General features: G+C 36.9%; 1 protein-coding gene and 1 non-coding gene across 2 annotated transcripts; one reads left to right on the top strand and one right to left on the bottom strand.

Moving 5' to 3' along the window:
- Positions 1-7,930: 7,930 nt before the first annotated feature.
- LOC137742544 (uncharacterized) lies at positions 7,931-10,993 on the bottom strand. Its single transcript, XR_015956899.1, has one exon. It is a non-coding gene; the product is annotated as an uncharacterized LOC137742544 (transcript).
- Positions 10,994-16,698: 5,705 nt separating this feature from the next.
- LOC137748036 (ent-kaurene oxidase, chloroplastic-like) lies at positions 16,699-20,375 on the top strand. Its single transcript, XM_068488141.2, has 8 exons — positions 16,699-17,108; positions 17,209-17,369; positions 18,499-18,660; positions 18,763-18,903; positions 19,017-19,274; positions 19,361-19,522; positions 19,613-19,807; positions 19,896-20,375. The coding sequence occupies exons 1-8, from the start codon at positions 16,961-16,963 to the stop codon at positions 20,205-20,207; spliced, it is 1,539 nt and encodes a 512-aa protein (XP_068344242.2). The 5' UTR covers positions 16,699-16,960; the 3' UTR covers positions 20,208-20,375.
- Positions 20,376-22,227: the final 1,852 nt, after the last annotated feature.

Below are 22,227 nucleotides of genomic sequence, written 5' to 3'. Positions count from 1 at the left end.
TGTTTTGTTTGACAAAACATTGTTCTTTATTAATCAATAATTAGATTATTGTAATTTAATTGGTTGTCTCTATAGTAGAGATGATGTGGTAGTTTAACTGTTTAGAATACGATGATGCTTAAAACCCAAAAGGTTGCAAGGTAGTGACTAATCCCAACTGAGTTGTGATACCTCTAAAACATAAGTTACGAGTTGGTCATAGATGGATGCTTTGGATCGTTAGATCCGGATCCAATACCTTCTTGTTAAAATTGTATAGAGGCGAAATGTTCGAATCTTTATTCTTTTCGAAAGAAGAAAGAATCACAAAGTTGTTGAGGTTAATTCACTTAGATATTAGTGGCACTTGTCCACAACATAATACTACTCATGCTGTATGACATTCACCGAAGATCACTCTCGGTTGGACTATAGTTTATTTTGAATAAACACAAGTCCGAATACTTTGCAAAAGGTTTCAAAGAATTCAAGAAATGTAAGTAGATGAGTAAGACGTCTAAAGAATTTACCTCCTTAGATTTGATCCAAGGAAAAGTAACACTTTAGATGAGTTTCCTTGAAAGATATCAAGGAAAATAGCATCATAAGATAATGTATTTCTCCATTAGGAGAAGAACGAACTTGAATAAGATTTAGTTCGTTGGATGTTATCTATTACCCATATATAGGATATATATACTTCTAAAACAATATGATTGTCAATTAGAAGATCTTCCAAAATTTTCATAACTCCATAAAATGTAGTTGGAAAGAAAGACAAATCTTAAACATGTTAAGATTTGGGGTTGTGTGCTAATAAGCAATATTTGTTTGATATGATCAACAAATATAACAACCTAGTTCCTACACCACAAGCTCCAAGGTAGTCGAGAAGGATTTATAAATCGTCTCAGTTGAATGGTTTGAACTTTATGACTATGTCATAGAGTTACACCTCTTAATTCGAAAGAAATAAGAATGAAAATCCTTATGACTACACTTAGTGGGAGCTACAAGCATCTTATGAGAAAAAGGATCAAATCGTTTGATTTCTCATAAAGATGTAAATGAATCTTTTGTTTACTAGGTTTACAAAAGATTAGTGGGAGTTAATCATATTCCTAAATTTGAATATATATATATATACATGATATATATTAATTTTGAAAATGAAAGGAATTCTTCATCGTTAAAGTTATGACTTTAAACATTTTGTAATGATAGAATGTATATGGGAGACATAGTCTACATACATGGGATGGAAATCTATAATGATAGATTTCAAGATATAATTGGATTATATCAATCCCTAAAATAGACAAGAGATGCTAGGAAGTTTCTCATATGATGATAAACTTCAATTAGAATGACAATTCTAGTGAGACTAGGAAGTTGTTCTTCTCAAAGGGAATGTACCCTTTGACTCCCAAAGAAATAAATAGAATCCTTTATGCATACGCAGAAAGGTGATTTATGTATTTCATATTGTATGAAAACATTGATATAAGTTGTACCTAGAACGGTACAAGATGATATCAGTGCAAGCCCAGGATCAGAACCATGGCAATTGTCAAGTGAATCCTTAGGTATTTAAGAAATACTAAGGATGGATTCCTCAAGAATGAGGAAGAATTAGAGTAACGTAATGGAAGCGTAAATGTATTAGATTATGAATCTAATCCATCATAGAATATCTCTTCATTATGAATGAAGTGATAATGAGATATCTCTTTATTATGACTAAAGAGATATTTGGGTGGAAACGTTAAAAGTAATGACTTTAATGTGTTCCATCATGTATGCAAAATATATTGCCATATAGAAGCTTACAACATTGTTGTTTGGATGGGAAAGTTCATTTATGAACTCTCCATTCGGTTCCAACCAGAAAGTGTATGACACTAATGGGGCGATAGCTCAAGCCAGGGAATCAAGGTCTCATCAAGTTCCGAACTCAAATGAGAGACTGAACCACATGATTGAGAATCATGTATAATGGTGACGTCGTTATTCTCAAGGTTGCTTCTATGGATAACATATAGATATCCATTGTCTAGGCCTACTACTCAGCCATTTATGAAATGACTACAGAAGAGGTATCATCACTGATGACTAAGCTGATTGGCTCTAGTGCAAGTGGGAGATTGTTGGAAATGTGCCCTAAAACCAATCATATGATGATACTTTATGGACATTTCACATGTTAAACTAATCTAGTTTAATATTAAGGGCAAAGATTATTGTTTGAGCCGTCTCATATAAATGTTATATGCTTAAACGATAAGTCCAAGGAATATGTGATTGGAAGAATGCGATCTAAAGAAGTTAGATTCATGAGACCATTCTTTCGTTGACACATCCTAAACGTTCCTGATCATAGGATTGTCAATTGGGCATTGACAGTCCGTTAAGATCAGTACGTGCTATGTCTTCTCTCAGGGAGAGTGACTAGTCTCGAGTCATTGGTGTGTGTGACATCAAGACAAGCATGTAGGTGCTCAATAGAGAATGAGTTCACTGAACACGATCAACGAAGAGTTCTCATATTCATGTCACATGAGAACTCATGGTTGGGATAATGCAAATTAGTCTTTTGACCTGAGGCATCACAGTTGTCTTGTGGTTAGGTCCTTAATCTTTGATTATGTCAAAGTCACTCCATCAGGAGGGTGTCCACGGCATCGTTGGGGTTAAGCCACTTAGCCATGGAGGCAAGTGAATGCGCAACAAGGGATCTCTAACCTTCAAACTGTTTGAGGGAGAATACTCTATGATATGATTTAGAATCTCTGGCCAGAGTATGAATGAGATGTTGGAATGTGTTCCAAATCACATTCAAGGTAATCATATAAGCACAAGACTCACATTGGATAGTAGACATGAATAAACTATCAAACCAAACAATGTGGTCAAGAATATTGTATTAGAGAAAGACCGTATTGCATTTGTAATCCTAAAACTGAATAGGTTCTCCACCTCTTCTGATTAGCTTGGGTAACCATGACATGCTGCTAGGCGTCAACCATGGTTTGTGGAAGCCCTAAAAGTGTATTATCACTAACGGGAGAATTGAAAGTAAGTTCCAATTCACAATCGATTTGAAAGAGTTTGAATCGCCCACTGCCTCGCTAAAAGGAACCTAATGGATCGTACACCGTGTAAGGTAAAGATTGAAGATTCAACGGAGATGAGTAAGAATAATTAAATGGTTTAATTATTTATGGCAAGGATTAATTAATATGTTAATTAATCAAACGAATAAGTTCGTTAAAGACCTCGGGATAGTTTTGGACCTTAAGGCCCAATGAGCTTCGAACGTCAAGTCCATTGACTTAAGTTGTATGACAACTTAATGAATAATGATTCACAAAGGCCCAAATAGCCCAATAAATCCCCTTAAATTCGGCCATTTAGAGGAGGGTAGTAAACTTGGCTTAATTGCAAGTTTGCCACTCCATTGTGAGGTGGTATAAAGACATCTTTATAGCCATTTCATCCTTAGGGTTTTCTAAGGAGTAAAGATGAGAACAAACTCTCATTTCTCTCTAGAAATGGCCGGCCACCTTGAGGAAAAACGTCTAGCAATCTTACTTCCTCAAGGTCACTCATTTCTTCTCCAATCTTACCTTGGTGTGGAGACTTAGAGGTTCTCAATTTTGGGAACTTGGAGAAACCTTTTCATCCATCCAAATCCATGGATCTAAGATGCAAGGAATGAAGGCCCTCTCTTTGGGTGATTAGCCTTTGCTTATGCAAAGAGGAATCTACAAAGGTATTGATTTCTCAACTCACTTTGTTTTGAGTTGAGTCTTGGTTCACCTACTTACTAGGCTTTGAAGTTCATGGGTTAAGTTTTGTTTTTGAGTGCATATAAACATGATTCCGCTTTTTAATTGTTAATTGCATGTTGTTGATGTTGCTCAAATGAACTTGTTTTTCACAAATCTTCCTTCACAACGGTGCATGTTTTTCCCCCAAATTTTTTTTTAAAAAATGCACAACGGTCAGAATTATGACCGTTGGCCACTTGTCAACGTACAGGCTGTCAGATTTGAATCTTTTTCAAATCCAACGGTCCAGATTAATTAAGTAAGTTAAATTTATAAAAAATTATTAAAAATTACAGAAATTTTTTTTTTTTCTATAAATATCTAACCCTCATCTTTCACCTTACACCACATTTCAATATTTTCAACACTTTCTATCAAAGCTTTCATATAATTTTTGAGAGAAAAAAATGACTACGTGGAAGCTCAGCGAAAATGTTACGTTGTGTGAATACTAGGTTCACACTACTCATGATCCAATTACGGGTAATGAGATAGATAAGCGAGAAATGTGGAGTAAAATTATGAAGGTGTTTTGCAATGTACATGGAAAAGATGCCAAAAGTAGTCAAGGTCTTCAAGGTCGTTGGAAAAAACTCAACCTATCATTTACTTGTTGGAAAAACATCATCTCTCATACTTCTGGTAATCTGCGTAGTGGGACAAGTTTGACGGATCAGGTGACAATAGTTTTATTTATTTATATGCATTCCACCCACATCAATATTTTAATTTATTTATTTGTGTTACACCCGCATTTTATAATACTATCTTATCCCACATTTATAGACACTACAAGCACAAACATTCTACAATTCGAAGAACCATAACAAATCATTTAGCAAGTGGGAATGTTGGCAAATTGTCAAAGATTGCCCCAGATACATAATTGTGGCAACCGGTCCATAAGTTGTCATGCACGACATGGGTCTACACAGTTTGCCAAAGGCAAACACAGCTGAACAAGAAGTCGAGACATTGGAAAAGACGGAAGGGACACCTGAAGAAGTGCTAGAAACCCAACCAACTCGTTAGTCCCTTAGGCCTCAAGGTAAAAAGGCATCAAAGAAAAAAGGTAGTTCTTTCAAAAATGACTACACTAAATATATGGAAAAACTTGCTTGCCAAGGTGAATTGAACATGGCGCAGGAAGCGGCTAGAGATGAGGAAAAAATTGTGACCATGGCAACAATATTAGTAGCTACTGAGAGACGTGATGCGGCGACTGAGAGACAAAGAGAAATACTTAATCTAGATAACGAGATGATTAGAGAATCACTTAATCGAGAAAATGAGATGCTTAGAGAAGAAATGATGGCTCAAGCAGATCGTGACACTATGAACAAGCCTCTAGTAGGACTGTCTCCGAATTCAAAATATTTTTGGACTTCGGAAAAAAAAGACGTGGTGCGAAGGATGTGTGCAAGAGATGCGGAAACAAGTGGATGGGGTTCTAGCTACACAGATCCTAGCAACGAAGATCATAGCACCACATATCCTAACTCCACAGACTTTGTTTAATTTCGTCTTTATTTGTAGTACTTTATTTAATTTCGTCTTAATTCTTAGTACTTTATGTAATTTCGTCTTTATTTTTAGTACTTTATGTAATTTCTTATTCATTTTTATTAATAGATGTAATTTGTTTTTTATTATTAGTATTTTGTGTAATTTCTTTATTATTTTATAAATAAAAAAATAGTAATATTTTAAATAGGCTAGGTGTCAGCGCATTTTGTAGGGATGGAGATGCATTTTGCCTATTACTATTCACTAAGTAGATTAAATGGGTTGGGTGCTGACATATTTTTTTTAAGGATGGAGTTGCTCTTAGCGTCAATTAACCGGGTAATTAGGATTGATATCAAATAGCAAGAGGAAGTAATGCTTTCTTAGCACTTAAGAGTGTTTTTGAATTAAATTTTTTTTTTTTTTAAATGCTTTCAGTTGTTTTAAAAGGTTTTTTAACAAGTGCTTAATGAGTACTTAAATATAGAATTTCAAAGGGAGCATAGAGAAGATTTAGTCATCAAATTACACAGCATGAGTTTAATCTTCACATATTTGACGAGAAATACTCATCAAATATGTCGGGAAACCAAAAACTTCAGAACCAACGGCTGATTAGGATCTGTGGCGGGTTATCTTGACGTCCATGAACGCTGTTGAAATTGACCTGGACATCCGTTTGAGCTTGAATAAGCAGACATCACCATCCTTGAGATTGTTGGATTCACAGAACTTATACCATCCCTTTGTTTTTATGGCCAGACGATTATCAATAGCCTTCGTTCTGGTTCCCCAATGACTTAGGCTCACCGGCCACAATCTTCCGTACGGAGGCCGTTTTCTCTTGCAAACGGTGCAGGAATAGCATGTCATAAGCACTCGCCAGATTGAGAAAGAATCCGGAAAGAAAAAAAGAAACTTCAGCGCACTTTACAACTCTGCCTAGGGCTCTAATAATAGCATGCTCGACATGAACAAGATGAAATTAACTTCAAAAAACGTGGAAGAAACAAACTCCATACGAGCAAAGAAGGGTAGAGTAGTTACCAGTTACCACATAAGCCTCGTTAACGAACCCATGCGTTTTTGCCATTTTTATCTTTAACTGCTTCCTCAACGTTAACCGTTTTGTTGTTTTCAAAAGCGCTTTTCCTGAAAAGCAAGTCCGAAGCACCACGGTTAGATGCAATGCAATATTATTAAGGTATAAGATTGTAAACCGATGTAAATCTTGTGGAAAATGGAAGCAAAATCATCCAACCGATGGAACATTGATGATGCTTATTGCTTTGCGCCTTAGAGGAAGTTGCCGTCCTTTTGGCAGCTACACCGGAGGCAGGTGGATATTCTTTTGACATCCCAGTATCCCAAACAGCTTTTCATAAGTGCTGTTTTTGGTTTCTTTTCACTCCGATTTCCACAGAAAGCTGGTGGAATACAGGAAAAATATCAAACCACATTTCGTAATTATTCAATTAGACAGGAGTTTAAATAGTTTGCAATTACGTTAATATGGAAGGTTCTACCGGTTGTTCAAATCAAGAAGCAAATGATTAGGTACAAATACTAACAAGTATTTTCCGAGCACAAAGTGGTTGAGAATCCATGGATGCCATTGGCTGGAGCCTGTACTGTGCAGGCGAGCCACCAGCCACCGGGTACGATTCTCTGCCACGCCGACCGGGCAATTTTAAAGAATCAGAGAAATTGGGCCTATTAAGTTAATGGGCTTAGTTGATAATAAGAAAAGAAAGGCCCATATTACTCTATGGTATTTGAAGCAACAATTGTTAATTTGCTATTTAGTCCTCACACTTACAAACGCTAATACCTCTCCACAAGAAGTTACTGATTTTGGTGGGATGAAATGTTTTTTGAATTTTTGAAGGCGTTTGGTACGAAGAGAAACGTTGATACTAATGTTTTACTGGGTCAATTTTCATATGTGACACGATCAGTGAGTTGTGGAGTGAGATTAAAATGTAAAGAATCTCATGCTTTTGTGAGAGGTGTCTTACAAATGACGTGGTCATACACACTAAAATTTTGTAGTATAATCTGAAAATCACATGCATCAAGAACCATTGGACATGAATTTATGTTTATCTTTTAAAGTTCATGACTAAGTTGTCTTTCCAATACTAAAGTAAGTCTTTAGCTAGTTCTTCAAAAAAAGAAAAGAAAAGTTAAGTCTTTAGTTCAAATGCGATCTACGATGGCTTACTATTTGTGACCAATTAGTTCAATTCTTCTTAATTCTTTGTTTAAATGGCGGAGTATTTGAAATTCAACATGCTGCAACGTGTGAGATATTAGAGGCAGCCCCTCCTTGACGTCTCGGTTTTATGTAAATTTTTCTCGTGTTATTTGTACCACCCAAATCAAATACACAAAAAAACCTGGCCACATAAAGCAACACCAGAAATTTAGTTTTGAGAAGACTTGTCCCAGAGGATAAATAATCCGACCAATTCTAATTTATATTTAAAGTTACAAACTACTTTTAACAGAGCTAACACCAGTAACACAAAAAATACAATAAAAGATATGGCAACAAAAATAAACAAATTAATCCGCTCACAAGAAAATTCTCCTGAGGAGGATCAAAAAGAAGAGACCACACAAAAGCATCCTTTCTTTCACTTCCATTTCCTAAAAAATAGATAGAAAAACATCCATACAATTTACTTAACAAGTGTTAAGTTTCGGATTCCTCCGGTACTGGAGGTAATTCATCCCCTTCGACTTCAGCAAACGACGAATCAAGAAACTTGGCAACAAAAGCCCACATCTTGTATACATCTTCAAAGTTGGTCAAGAATCCGAGCGATGCTGTAACAACTTCGACCCTAAAGAACATGTTCTTACCGCCTTGGCGCCCGTTAACCATTGGCTTGCACAAAGATGTGTCTGCCAGATCAAGTCCCCCACAATGCTGCTGCTTTGGGCCATCCACAATTCGAACATGACTGAGGATGCCAACGCCGAGAGATATGCCATTCTTTTCAGCCAATTTTTGTATGACTTCGGGGTGAACTAGCCCTCTGCCGCTGCTCTGTCTGACATTAAAAGCTACAGCGGCACCCCTTTCGTATTTGATCTTAGGACCATATATCTGCACGAGAGGCACTTCTAAACCTTCATCTGAACCAGGTAACCGAAGTTGAAGTAGCGAGGTGACTAGCCAATTAATGAGATATCGAAGTCTGAGGGTAGTTTTGTTCAGGCCTAACATATTAACATGATCAAGACACCGGCAAACTATCTCAGGCTCCCGCCTTCCCCACTCCTGCTCATCGCCAAATTCTCCTTCACTCATAAACTCATCGTCACCAAGGGTAGTCATGGATGTTTCTCCAGGCTCCGATACAAGGCTCGATTTTCCTCTGTGGTTGTCTTCTATGGTAAAAGACACCCTGTGACCCATGCTTAGCTCTCGATCACCTTCTTCTAAACCGAAAAATCTACGACCAGAAAATCCCTTTGTTTCCCTTCTTCCCAGAAGTCTGAAGTCACCCTCTGTCTCTCTCCTGATAGCACTGTCTTTTGATTCTTGGCAAATTTCGAAGGTTGAAGAAAGCTCAAAGTTACTGTGTTTAAGACCAGAAGTCTGATTGTTTTGGCCTAAATCCATCTTCAGTAGAAAGCAACCTAGAATTGTTGGCCATTGAATCTTCCCTAATTTCAGGTTTTTCTTGAATCTCCCTATCATTTCCTGAGGCAGTGTCGGTTTCAGTAAATATCTCTCCTTCAGGAATTCCCTTAGCATGGTCCGGCTCATGTGACACCGATAATACAGCAGCATCGAAAGATAAAACAGGATCATCATGCAGTCTGAGGTGTGCCCTCTTATTATCATCATATATTGGGCTCTTTGGAGATTTTGGTGTCACTTTCGGAGAGAAAAACTTGTTGATTTTCCTCCCAGAAAACCACGTTGGTGGTAAGGGCGAACCTGTTTTCTGTCTCATATGTTGGTCAGAATGATCAGAACCAAATGGGCTCTGACCCAAATCAATCCAGTATGAATTGTCTGATGACTCATCCTCACTGATGATTGGACTCTTCATAACCTCCCCAATCGAAATGCTTTCAGCCTCTTCAAATATGGTGCTTCCATCCCTGTCCGAGTCCTGATCCATCTCTGTCTCAAAGCAATCCCTCACCTGATTGGAAGTGAACACACCCGAAAAAGCAGGCATATGAGACCCCCCATGTGTTTCTGGCACTAATTCTTTGTTACTGTGGACTGCATCATTCTCAATTCCACCATCAAGACCATCCACAGAATCACTCAGGTACTGAGGAAAAACAGGAAGAATCCTCACAATTCCAGTCCCAGTCCGCCCACCTTGACTTTGCAGGCTCGCCATTACAGATTTCTTGATCAGAAGACAACCAAATCCAGTTGGGTCAGACCCAAAAACCCTGTAAAATGATGTAATAATGAAATCTGGGCGAAAGAGCGACAACCCTAGTGAATCCATGTCTTTAGGACCCAATGACCCGGCATCAAGCAAAACATGCCAATTGTTCTGCTGAGCAAGTGCCATCCACTGATACGAATACTTCGCCCCAGTCACTCTTGACTGAACCGGAAACACAAAGAGCCCGGTTGCAGAATCCTTCTTCCTCCTCCTCTTGTTTGCTATCTGCTTCTTCAGCTCCCTAGAGCAAAGCTTCAATGTTGGCCATTTAAACCATGAGCTATAAACCTTAGCACCTTTCTCTTTCGCCTTCTGCGCCATCCAGTTCACAGACTGGCTCTCATGATCAAACATTGTCAACAACTTCTTATTTGTGCCGAAAGGGTAAGATTCAGCTAGCAATTTAAATGCAGACCCTCTACTGACAGTAAAAACAAGACCATATTCGTGTTCGGGGATGTTCAAGTAATCCATAATCCTAGTTTTTATGTCATGTTCAACACAGCCTGTCTCAGCACCTCCGTAGAGAGCATGGTTACTCAAATTTGCAGTTATTTCCGACAATGTAAACGAACATGTTTCCCAATACAGTTGAGCTTGAAGATTCGAAAACAACCCGAAACCGCAGTAATCAAGACATACCTTTGCAAGCGATTCAGAGAGGTGATTGTACTCCTCTGCCCTCAAATGGTCAATCTTTTCAGAAGACTGGAACTTTGGGTACATTGTGAGGAACTTGTTGAAGGCTTCATGGAGGTGAGGAATTGAATCATCTGTGGAGAATGTCCGGTCCGCCGCGAGCGCCGTCGCGCGCAGAAACTCCTTCTGGGCGTGGAGCCTGGCAAGGGATCTCGACCGTCCAAAGCTGCCGTCTTGATTTGGGGTCTGCTCAGAATCAATGTCTTGGGATTTGGAAAGCGACCCATCTTCTGACGCCTCCTCAAGAGCCTCCCGGAGCCTGTTTTCTTGCAGCTGCCGGAGAACTGACGGCTTCCGCTCGGCGTCGACGGCCAAACCAGAACCGTCGCCTCTCCTCCTCCTGGTCTTCTTCTCCATTAGTAGTGCTGCACAGTGAGATATTGGCTTCCATACTGAAAGATGCATATCGGTCCCTCTCTCTCTTTCCTTTCTCTCACTAAAACCAGTCTGATTACTGCTGCCCGGAACCAGATAACCAGTCTGAATGCAAAAGGGGGTCTCTGTATTTGAAAAAAGATTCAAATTTTGGGGCTTGAGAGATTGAATCACATTTCAAATTTTGCAGCTTTTAATTTATTTTTTCACCTGAACATTCAAACAAAAAAGAGAAATATTCTTCCATTAAAACCCAGAACTTTATAGTGATAGTGAGATCTGTAAGGACTACTGGTCAGAAAAGGAAAAGGCATAAAACATAAAGGACATATCTGATGAGGAAGGAACTACTCACCTTAATTTATCATCATCCAATGTGATCGCAGACAAAACCTCCAACTTTTGAAAAATCATAGAATAAACGAAACCAAATATTTGCCCGGAAAAGGAATTCAAAACTCGGAAATCCCACGACCCATTTGCTATTGAATTCTGAGATTCTTGGGGCCAAACCAATTAAAGATTAAGTCTTTTGAGGGGAAAGATAATCCAGAATGAAAGAAACCCAATAAATCAAAATTTGAAAGGTTAAGACGATAAAAAATGGTGCCCAGGAATCAAATGAAAAGACTCAAAAGAACAAAGAAGAAAGAAGGATTAAAGCAGGGAGAAAAATAAAGGCAGCAGAACGAAATCGCTTCCTTCAACAGCTCCTCTCAGCCTCAGCTACTAGCAGCAGTAGAGAACTGATAGAATTGCAAGAGATATAGAACAAATGGTTTGGCAACCGATTAAATTGTTTCATTTAATATGGGACATGTCTGCATTAATGCTTCCTGTTTTTCTTACCTCCCAGCATTAAATACTCCAACCTCCCCTCTGCACTGATTTGATTTTCCAGTTTATTTTTTATTTGAGCGCTCACTTTCTCTCTCCTCTCTCTCTCTCTCTCAGCAGTTTCAATTTGGAGGAGAATGTTTGAGAAAAGTTTGAGGGCTGCTTTGACCTCGCGTACGTACCCTTTCATGTACCCCATATAATCATAAGTTGCCGCTAAGTGCGATGAGATACTTATAAAAGGAGACATGAAACTCATATTCATGTATGGATATATTTTTCAAGTACGCTGATCGTGTATCGAAATGTTAATCGTTAATTTACATAACGTTGTTAGTTCATTTTACTGTTGTCATATTACTAATTAATTTAAGAAGAAATCTTGATTTTCTTCATATATAAAATCATAATCTCATACTAAGTTCGTACGCTAAATTGTCAGATAAAATTAAAAATCACAATTGCAAATCAATGAATGATGGATGCATTGTGGTGTCCCGCTTTAGTTAGCTGTCACCATTTCGAAAGGTGGTCAACTTAAATGATATTTTGCTTTTCATTTTTTTATATATATTTTATGAGATATAATTATTACTAAAAACTGTATGATTAGTCTACGATGATATTTTTCGTTTTAAAAAATGGTCGTTAATCTTTATAAAATCATGTGGCAACAAATTGCCTACACTTTGGTTGTTGCCACCAGGGAATAGGAATAATGACTCCACCGTCTCAACAACCTTTGAATCGAAACAGAGCAAAAACCTTAAATGGTGGTCCTTAATATTATGGAAATGTAAATTCCCAGATTTCCTGCTGAGACGAGCTTCCATTTTGTTTTCTGGTTATGGAGCTTCCAAGGAATTTCAGTGCAAAGGTTATTCACTTGTTTTGGACATTTGGATATTGACCAATTTGACCTAAAACTTTCACTACTAATTCTTACTGGTGTATTCCTTCTAACTTTGACAAATTCGAGACCAGTCAGAATTTAATTAGTTCTAGAGTGGACTGAACTATTTTTGTATGGATTGAACTAACCTATTTTGTTGCGATATTTATTTATGTTTTCGTAAGTATTATTCATCAAATTATCAGACAAACGGATATCCATAACCATATATATAGGAATGTGTTATCCACACATTCCTTTTTACTTTTCACACATTCTTATTAATTTCTATCCATTGATCTTCTTCAATTCATCCAATCTGACGTTCGGAAACTTAAAAGATGTGGGAGAAATAAAAAGAGATGTGTGAATATCACATCTATATATATATATATATATATTACTTGGCAAACGTATGATTGAATACTCTTAAAACAAAATTGAATGTAGGTTAACTAATCTCAGAACAAACAGTCAAAGATAATAAAGTAAGGATAATGACCCACCAAAACATAAAATAAATAAATACTAAAGTAATGCAGAGTTCACCATCATATATATATTTTTATAAGCCTATGAAACGTGAGGTCCAATATTTTCGTTTAAATATTATTTCCAAGATATTTGGCTACCCGATAAAATATTAGGGTTTTCTTCTTCCCAAAAACATAAGATAAGAGCAGCAGAAGTACCTACTCCTCTGGATTCTGCAAAGTTTTTACCACGGACATATGTCGTGTGTGTGCGCGTGTGTGTATATATATATTTATTTAATTTTCTTCTGTTTTCGCTGAGATGCCACGCCATGAGTTAACCCCAACCAAGAACAACGTCTACATCTTGTACTTGTACATAATTAACCCAATTCTTGAGGAGAGGAAGATCAACTCTCACCAAATATATCGATACTTTTATAATTTCCTTGAAAGATATAGGTATTAAAACAAGAAAGTGATGAGTTTTGCATACTAATTTTAGTTTTTCACATTCCTCTTTATTTTAATAATTGAATTAAATAAATCAAATATAATCAACGATTAAAATTAAACATGAGTGTGTAAGAGACTTGTCAAAGCAAGTGAAATTTGAGCAAGTTGTTTTTTTTTTATAATAAACGATAATTTTCACTACATTGTAATAAGAAAAAAAACTTAAGTAGGGCATCGAGTCACATCATGCGTAAAGAGTTATTACAAAAACATGAAATTTGATTACGTGCTTTGATTTCAATAACCATGTAGTGATCATTCTCACTTTGGCACAAGAGTTACACTAATCAAGCAGACTTACACAAACTTTTTCTAATTGGTCTGATAGGGATGCTATAGGTTTGGTGGATTTATGAATACGAATTAGGGTAAATTAGGTACCATATTTTGTTGTGTGTGCATGGCATGTATATCATAATGCAGCACAGCTCGAAACACGACGTTTCATGTTTTGCATGCTTCATGGTTGGTGCTTTTGTGGTCCACCGCGCAATATACGTACTGTGCTTGTAGCTTAATATATAGGCATGGAATGGACGTTGCCTGTTGGTTGGTTTGTGGAGCGCAAAGTGACAAAGACGTAGGTGCGGTGCGGTGCTGTGCTGCGCTGCGCTGCTGGGTTCATTACCTTATATATTACTTCAACAATATTTTTGGTTAATTCCTGAATTATTCAGTAGACCCACCTTCCCTTTTCCTTTTGAATTTGGTATCCTTTGCCTTGTGTTTTTTCTATTATTTTCTTCTCTTGTTGAATATGATGATGATGATTGATGATGTCAATTCCATTCAAATTTGGCTTTACCTAAAAGTTCATCATTAGTTTATCTAAAGTAAAGCAATTGAGAATATTAATGGGGACTACCATGCAAAAATATAAAATCTCTCTCTCTCTTTGGTGACTTTTGGCCCTCGAGACGAGTCTCCACATGAGATTTGAGACGACCTTGCCAATTGCCAAGTGCGACGTGAAGTGCGACGTGCGTGGAGGTGGACTGTCTTTTCCATGCAAAGACAAATTCTTGAGTGCAAATGAACGTCATAGGCCATAGATCTGTTATCTCCAACTACGTGTCTCATTTATGTCTCTTACTAGTTTTTTGATACGGTCTCATAACAAGTACGACCTCATGCTTCTTACGAGTGTGCTGCAGCATTGGACATCGGCACTTGAAGGTGTAAATATCTCTAGTTTGTGTTGTCTTTCAACAATAATTAATTCTTTGAAATCACAAGTAATCATCTGCAAGAAATGTGAACATCTATGAAATATGGTATGGTGGTCAAAAATGAAATTTACATGGAAATTGGGCTGGAGTTTTAACAGATATTGGGCTGGAGCTGGGAGAAAGACTTTCTTAAACAATAAAGTCGCGCCTTATTGTCAAATGAATCCAATCAAGATAAAAGCTTGCCAAAACCTTTGGATTGGGCCGGCCACAAATTATTGCAATTACACTGAACCAACATAACAAATCCCTTTTTAACGCTTGAACCCAAAAGTTATTGTGTGGCACGGAGCAATTTTTACTAAGTCTAAATTAAAGTGAGGGTCACCTCTTTACTGGTTATTTCTTTATTAATTTGGTTTAATTGATCTAAAATATGAATTTGAAAATTTAAACTAATTTACCGGTAATTGGTGTTGGGTGAGTATCAACCTCATTTTAAAGAGGTGAGAACAAATGCACTCTTTCTTTTATTTGGTTCATTGAATCTTTTAGAAGTGATTTCTCGCATTTTTTTTTTTTTTTAGTTTTGATTTTGAACCCAAAATTAATGTACAATTAAAAATAAAATAAAAATTATATGTACTTCACTTATAATCTTATCCGTCACTAATCAATTTTTTATTAAGAAAATGTTAGGGATATTTTCTTTATAGACCGTATTTTGTAAATCACATAATCTGACAGTTAATGGTTGAATTCTATTTTTAGTGATTTAAATAAGGAATCCAACAATCGATTGTCTCATCATGTAGTTTACAAATATGACTTATAAAGATAATCTCTCTAGCATCGTTCAAATACAATGTAAATGATAAAACACATCAACACCATTGTTTACTCTTATTATTATAATACGTCACGTAACTTAAATAGAACAGTATATGGAAAGATAGTCAACAGATCAAACACTTTGTTTTGGTTACACGTACAAGGTATCTTTATGAATGTATTTCCAATTCGAGGCCATGTCGTGAATTGAACCTGGAACCCCTTCGATGTCCATGTGACATCTCAATCCCCTCTTTCGTCTTCACGCCTGATTACGACTGCTCCGTTTCAGGAACAAACTTCCAAAACGGCATAAACTTTCTAAATGCAAGAATCCAGATCAATACCGCAATTATGATCCACATTGCATAACCGTTCTCGAACTTTCTAATTACAAAGACGTTGACATGATTAAGTTCAGAGAACCAGGTGGAGAGAAATTTATGTATGACGTGAATGTCATTGTGACATATTTTAAATAGTACGGGATTGACTCAAACGTAGTAACATTATCGTTTTTTTTTTTTAAAGGAACAATTGGTAGTAAGTCACGGAAAAACTCATATAGGCATTTCAACATTTTCTGGCCATAAGTCTGACTTCCACACTAACAACGGGTTTCAAACTCGAGTATCATTATCGTTCAATATAAAAATAATTGCGAGTATCATTGACTTGTCAATCAATCACTTGATTCTCGAGTAACTTATTATTTAAGTGACTTAATATTCAAGTCAAATGGTCTTGCAACCCCAATATGGCTAGTATGACAAAATCTTAACTCTGATTAACCAATTACATAATCTCTATTTGGTAAGACTTATTGTGGTTGGATATAAAATATAATTGCGATTACGAGTATCTCCTATTTGATAATAGACTTAATTAAGAAATATCCTAACAACTAACAAAGAATTCTCGATACCCGTACAATAATTGTTCTAATATGTGTTAAACCTTTTCAAAATAAGAACATATGGTTTGAAGATCATAAAAAACGTTCTTATGAATAAACCGATTCCTCTTCTTCTAGTTTATTGTAATTCTCGTTGATATTCTTAAGAGTTGAGAGCCATGGTGCAATAAAGATGTCATCCATCTGATATTTCTAGTTAATCGTATTTATTGTATGTTATAACGGGGTTAGTAGCATTTCGGTTGACTTACATAGTGGGCACATTCCTCTCCTCAGCTTCCCTAGAAAGACGACGATTTTTCATCTTGTCTTTTAGCCAACTCACTCCCTAGCAATGTTTATCCTGCCACCCTAACTCTGTTTAACTTCCTTTTTTATCACACCGTAATCTTCCACTCATTCCAATCCCCCCTCTTGATCGTATCGGTATATATCTGTGCTGTTCTGCTGGGTGAATGCAACTTGGACAACCAACCCAGCACCTTTCCTCTCAACTTTCTCAGACAATCAATGGCCCCCATGAGCCAGATTCTCCAAGATTTCCAAGCAATGCCCCTTGCAGTCCCTGCTGCCATTGCTGCTCTGTTCTTCCTGTTTTCCTTCAAATCTTTCGTCTTTACAAAGAAGAATGCTTTTTCCAAACTCCCTTCTGTTCCAGGTACTTATTTCTGATTTTCCACTTTTACTTTAGTGTTTTTTTTGTTGGGGATTTATGAGTTTTGATGAAATGGTTGGTGGGTAAATTGGAAAATTTGCAGTTGTGCCAGGGCTGCCTCTGGTGGGGAACTTGCTGCAGCTGAAGGAGAAGAAGCCGTACAAGACGTTTACCAGGTGGGCTGAGGAGTACGGGCCAATATATTCCATCAAGACTGGTGCTTCCACCATGGTTGTTCTCAATTCAACTGATGTCGCCAAAGAGGTACATTTCTTTTACTCAGTAATCGTTATGGAAGATGTGAGTTAGACCAGTTGGCTAGGGAGTGCGGGCGCAGCTTCTTCCAAGTTCGAGATCTTGCTACTCTAAATTAGAGTAATTAGGATGCAATAGATAAATGGTTTCGCACACGTTTTTTCTTTTTGCACACCTTGTTTATTCATGTTGGTGAATACTCTTTCGATTTATTTATTTCAAAGGCTAAAAGTAAATCAGGGTTTGTACATAGGGGGAAAATGTGTGCGAAAATCACTTTTTTATAGAATATTTCTTTGTCAAAAAAGAAAAAAAAAATCACTAGGAACGATGTCACATGATCGAAGGGTACTTATGTTATTTGCTGGATAAGTAAATTGACCTTAATTGAAGTTTGTTTTTACCAAGTGAAATCAGAGTTTACCCATCACTGAAACTTCGAGTGAGATTATTTTGGTTGAGTTAGGCCTTTGGACCAGTTGACTTGGGTAGTCTACCAGTCTTCACCATTTTTCTTTGGTTAGTGTGGACTTCAGAAATAGTTTAAAATTATTTAGAAAAAAACTAACTCTCAAGGATTATTGTTTTAAATTCGGCTTAAGTTTGGTAGCAAACCGAGAACTTGGAGTGATATCGTGTTCACAACTTTGAAATTTGATCTAGAGGAGAGTCCAATTTTCTCAGGCTTTGATTTTTTGAATCTCTTCACGCAGAGTAATTAATTAATCCGTGCAACGAAAACTGAGTAGCTGAAGTTGGCAATTTATGAGAAGCAATACCCATAGTTTAGCATTTGCAATTAACAAATTGTGTTTTATCTTAAAGCCATGAAAGATCCATTCGACTGAGTTTTCTACTGATTTCCGACTTATGGGTGTAATATTTTCCATTGACATCGTTATAGAGTTGATGAGCAACAGGCATGTCCTTGACACGTATTGCAATGCTCAAAGGTCATAACAATGAAAGTTCTGGTTCTTAATAATTCAATATGTTCTGATGGACTAATGTATTACAGGGATGGTTTTATCCTCTACATACGAATGCTTATGTATCGTTGATTCATTATCGTATTTTTTTTCTTGTATGAAGGGTTGTAATAATTGGTAACCAATTTCTGCTCTAATGATTGTTTCAGGCCATGGTGACCAGATATCCGTCCATGTCAACGAAAAAGCTATCAAATGCACTAAAGATTCTCACTTTCGATAAATGTATGGTTGCAATAAGTGACTACAACGATTTTCATAAGATGATAAAACGATACATACTCACAAATGTTCTTGGAGCGAATGCCCAGGTTTGTTGTTGCGGTTGTTGTTCTCACTTAAAGTGCATACTATTTCTTATGCCATCATATGATAGATCTTGTTATATAACTCCATTAATTAATTATATTCAGAAGCGACACCGAAGCCACAGAGATACCATGAGGGATAATGTTGCAAGCCGATTGCATGCTCATGTAAAGAAATCTCCTCAAGAAGCTATAAATTTCAGAAAGATATTCGAGTCTGAACTCTTTGGAATTTCTTTGAAGCAAGTGAGTGTTGCTCTTATTTTAGTAGTACAATTATACTGTAACGCTTGTTCCTTGTACTTGACGTTACAATTGCGAAGTTGAGAATCTAGTATAATCTAACATGATGGATGCAGGCTATAGGTAAGAACATAGAAGACGGCATTTATGTGGAGGAGCTTGGTACTACATTATCAAGAGACGAGATCTTTAAGGTTCTTGTGCTTGACATAATGGAGGGTGCAATCGAGGTTGATTGGAGAGACTTCTTCCCTTACCTGAGATGGGTTCCTAATAAGACCATAGAAAATAAAATTCAGAGACTCTATCACCGCAGGAAAGCAGTAATGAATGCCCTGATCGAGGAGCAGAAGAAGCGAATTGCTTCAGGAGAGGTTCTCTTTTCTTGCTTTCAAATGCATTCTCTTTTTTCGGGAACTTCTTATAGTTGTATCTGTAACTTGACTGATGTATGAAACAGGAATTGAATTGTTATATTGACTACTTGCTTTCTGAAGCAAAAACGCTAACACCAGAGCAAATAGCCATGTTGCTTTGGGAGACAATTATCGAGACAGCGGATACGACATTGGTAACAACAGAGTGGGCTATGTATGAACTTGCAAAAGATCAGAAACGACAGGTTATTTCTATTTTTTTCCATTTTGTATGCACAACGTTTTTCTTTTACGTAGTAACTGTCATTGGTTAACTTTGCCTCGTAATGTAACAGCATCGTCTCCTTGAAGAAATCCAAAATGTTTGTGGAACCAACAAGATTACAGAGGAACACTTGTCCCAGATGCCGTATCTAGGTGCTGTTTTCCATGAGACTCTAAGGAAGCACAGTCCAGCTCCTATAGTTCCTCTAAGATATGTGCACGAAGATACCCAATTAGGCGGTTACTATGTTTCAGCCGGAACAGAGGTACCTGAGAAATGTTTCCATTAGATTTATTTTTTCACTTTTTCACAACATTGTCATCGATCTTTTACTAAGTTGTGTTATTGTGCAGATCGCGATTAACATATACGGGTGCAACATGGACAAGAACCAATGGGAAAGCCCCGAAGAATGGAAGCCAGAGAGATTTTTGGAACCGAAATACGATCCAATGGATTTGTACAAAACAATGGCGTTTGGAGCCGGAAAGAGGGTGTGTGCCGGTTCTCTTCAGGCGATGCTGATAGCGCGCACCACCATCGGAAGGCTGGTACAGGAGTTTGAGTGGAAGCTGAGAGATGGAGCAGAGGAAAATGTGGACACCATCGGGCTCACCACTCACAAACTGCATCCAATGCATGCAATCCTCAAACCAAGAAATTAGTAGCCTAGAAAGTTAGGCCTAAAAATACTTCTAGATGGTTTTGGGATTTTATAAACCTGAAGAAACATGTAATGTTACAGTTGAATAAGTTATAAGTGTCTTTTTATGGTTGAATAATATCAAACATCATTGTATCTTATCTACAAATATTTATTGTAGTACCGTAGAACATGCGATGTCGATAATTATTTATTTTTACTTTTACTATAGTACCGTCACACTTATTTAAATAAAGTGTATGACGCGGATCATCCATGACGGGAATTGGAGTTTTGGGATGCCCCATTTCCCTACCAACCTCGTAAAGACAATTCCACTCAACTCTCAAGGAGACCTGTGGGATACCAAAACCGGCTATCCATTTTTGTTGTGGGGTTTTGTCTTTTCGCCCAAGGAGACTTTTGGGATACCCAACCGGGTATCCATTTCTATTGTGGGGTTTTGGACTAGAATGAACTAAAATTAAATTTCAATTGTTCAAATATATGAAATTAAATATCATCGACCTATCATATGTCACTGACATACTAAAAGTTGATTATTATAACAGTGAGAGCTGAAATTAGAGCCTTTGTTGTTTCCAAAAAAATTATTTATTTCATTTTATATGTTATAGAAACAAAACAAAAAAATCTACAAATTCGATATCATTTGGATCCCTTCTTTTCTTCTGTCATACATCTTTAGAACAACTGCTATAACTTAAAATTGAACCAATACATAGCTAACTTTTACTACTTGCTAACTTTTTTACTAATAATTTTGGAGCAAAAACCTATATCGTGTAAATTTTTTATAACTTAAATGGTTAAAATCATTATTAAAGTAACGCAATTGATCACCTCATATCTTGCGTCACTTTTATGAAATATACACAAAAGTAAAATTAAAGAAGCATGTTATATTCTTTGCACATGCCCCACTTGACCGTACCAACATCTGTGGGGCACTTTGAATATAGACCTGGATCATTTGTACAAAATAGACTTTTGGGGTATTTTGTCCGGCCACTTGCTAATGGTGATTGAAGAGTTTCAGTGAGCTACTGTTGGAAGTATTTTGCAGTAAAAACTAAGTTTTCGTGCAATGAGTTTATTGCTTAAATAGTTAAGAGCGTCTATAAATGCTGTTTTGTGGTTGATCCCCTTCATCTCATGCAGCCTGTGTCGAAAAAAACACTAAAAAACTAAAATGTCAATGTTGATGTATTTATGCTGACAACTAACTAGCTAGGGTGAAGTATACACAGCATTTGTCACACCAATCATTTTGTAATGGCAACATTATTTAAGCCTCAACTAGGTTGGAATTTTGGAGAATTTTTTTTTAAGTGCTCGATATTCAAGCAGATATTTGAAGTGTCATAAAATAAATAGAGAAACATAAGTGATTAGGCTGATAGTTTCGTCTCATTGTCTTGTGCAGTAAGCATATAATGGTAATTATCCTCTGTCACCTTAACTAATTAATGGCAGTACCTGTGTGTTGTTGCCATGCAGAATTGCGAGTTCTGGTGGTGGTCTTATGGTCGGTTCCATGTGAGCCCAAAAGGGATAACAAAAAGAGCTCAATTGGTCAAACCGTCCATATATCCTTCATCTGTGGCTAATTTCTTCTTCTAGCTCATCAATGTTATAGATGGGTTAGATGTAACGAACGTTTGAAAATGGATCATTTAGTAGCACGAATCGGGTGAGTATACAGTTGAATATGCAACTAATAACCAAGCAATCACTTTCGGTGCAGAAAGATAAAGGAAGTTTAATTAGCATCCTGTTCGAAGGTAAATGCATGTTTAAAACATGTAACTAAAATGGTATTGCTATATTGGATTGACACTTATCAATCCTTCTGATTCGTTTCGGACTGCTTCATAATTTAACACTGCTAATGCATTTGTGCAAGGAAGTTGTTTACTTTCTTTGTGCAAGAAAGTTGACGTGTGAAACAAGAGGCTGCTGATGGATGTCATGGCCAAATCAAATAATTAAGGCATCTGATTTCATACTTAAGCAGTGAT

Source organism: Pyrus communis, chromosome 15, assembly GCF_041283825.1.
Source record: "Pyrus communis isolate YQ-2024b chromosome 15, ASM4128382v1, whole genome shotgun sequence".
Taxonomy (NCBI): Eukaryota; Viridiplantae; Streptophyta; class Magnoliopsida; order Rosales; family Rosaceae; genus Pyrus; species Pyrus communis.
The sequence above is the reverse complement of the archived record's forward strand: the minus strand, read 5'-3'. Positions and strand labels throughout refer to the sequence as shown.

Excerpts from the sequence above, each read along its gene's own strand:
- LOC137748036 (XM_068488141.2), top strand. The coding sequence starts at position 16,961 with ATGGCCCCCATGAGCCAGATTCTCCAAGATTTCCAAGCAATGCCCCTT. Across the intron at positions 18,661-18,762 it reads TTCTTGGAGCGAATGCCCAG|AAGCGACACCGAAGCCACAG; the intron begins GTTTGTTGTTGC and ends AATTATATTCAG. Across the intron at positions 19,275-19,360 it reads AGCGAATTGCTTCAGGAGAG|GAATTGAATTGTTATATTGA; the intron begins GTTCTCTTTTCT and ends TGTATGAAACAG.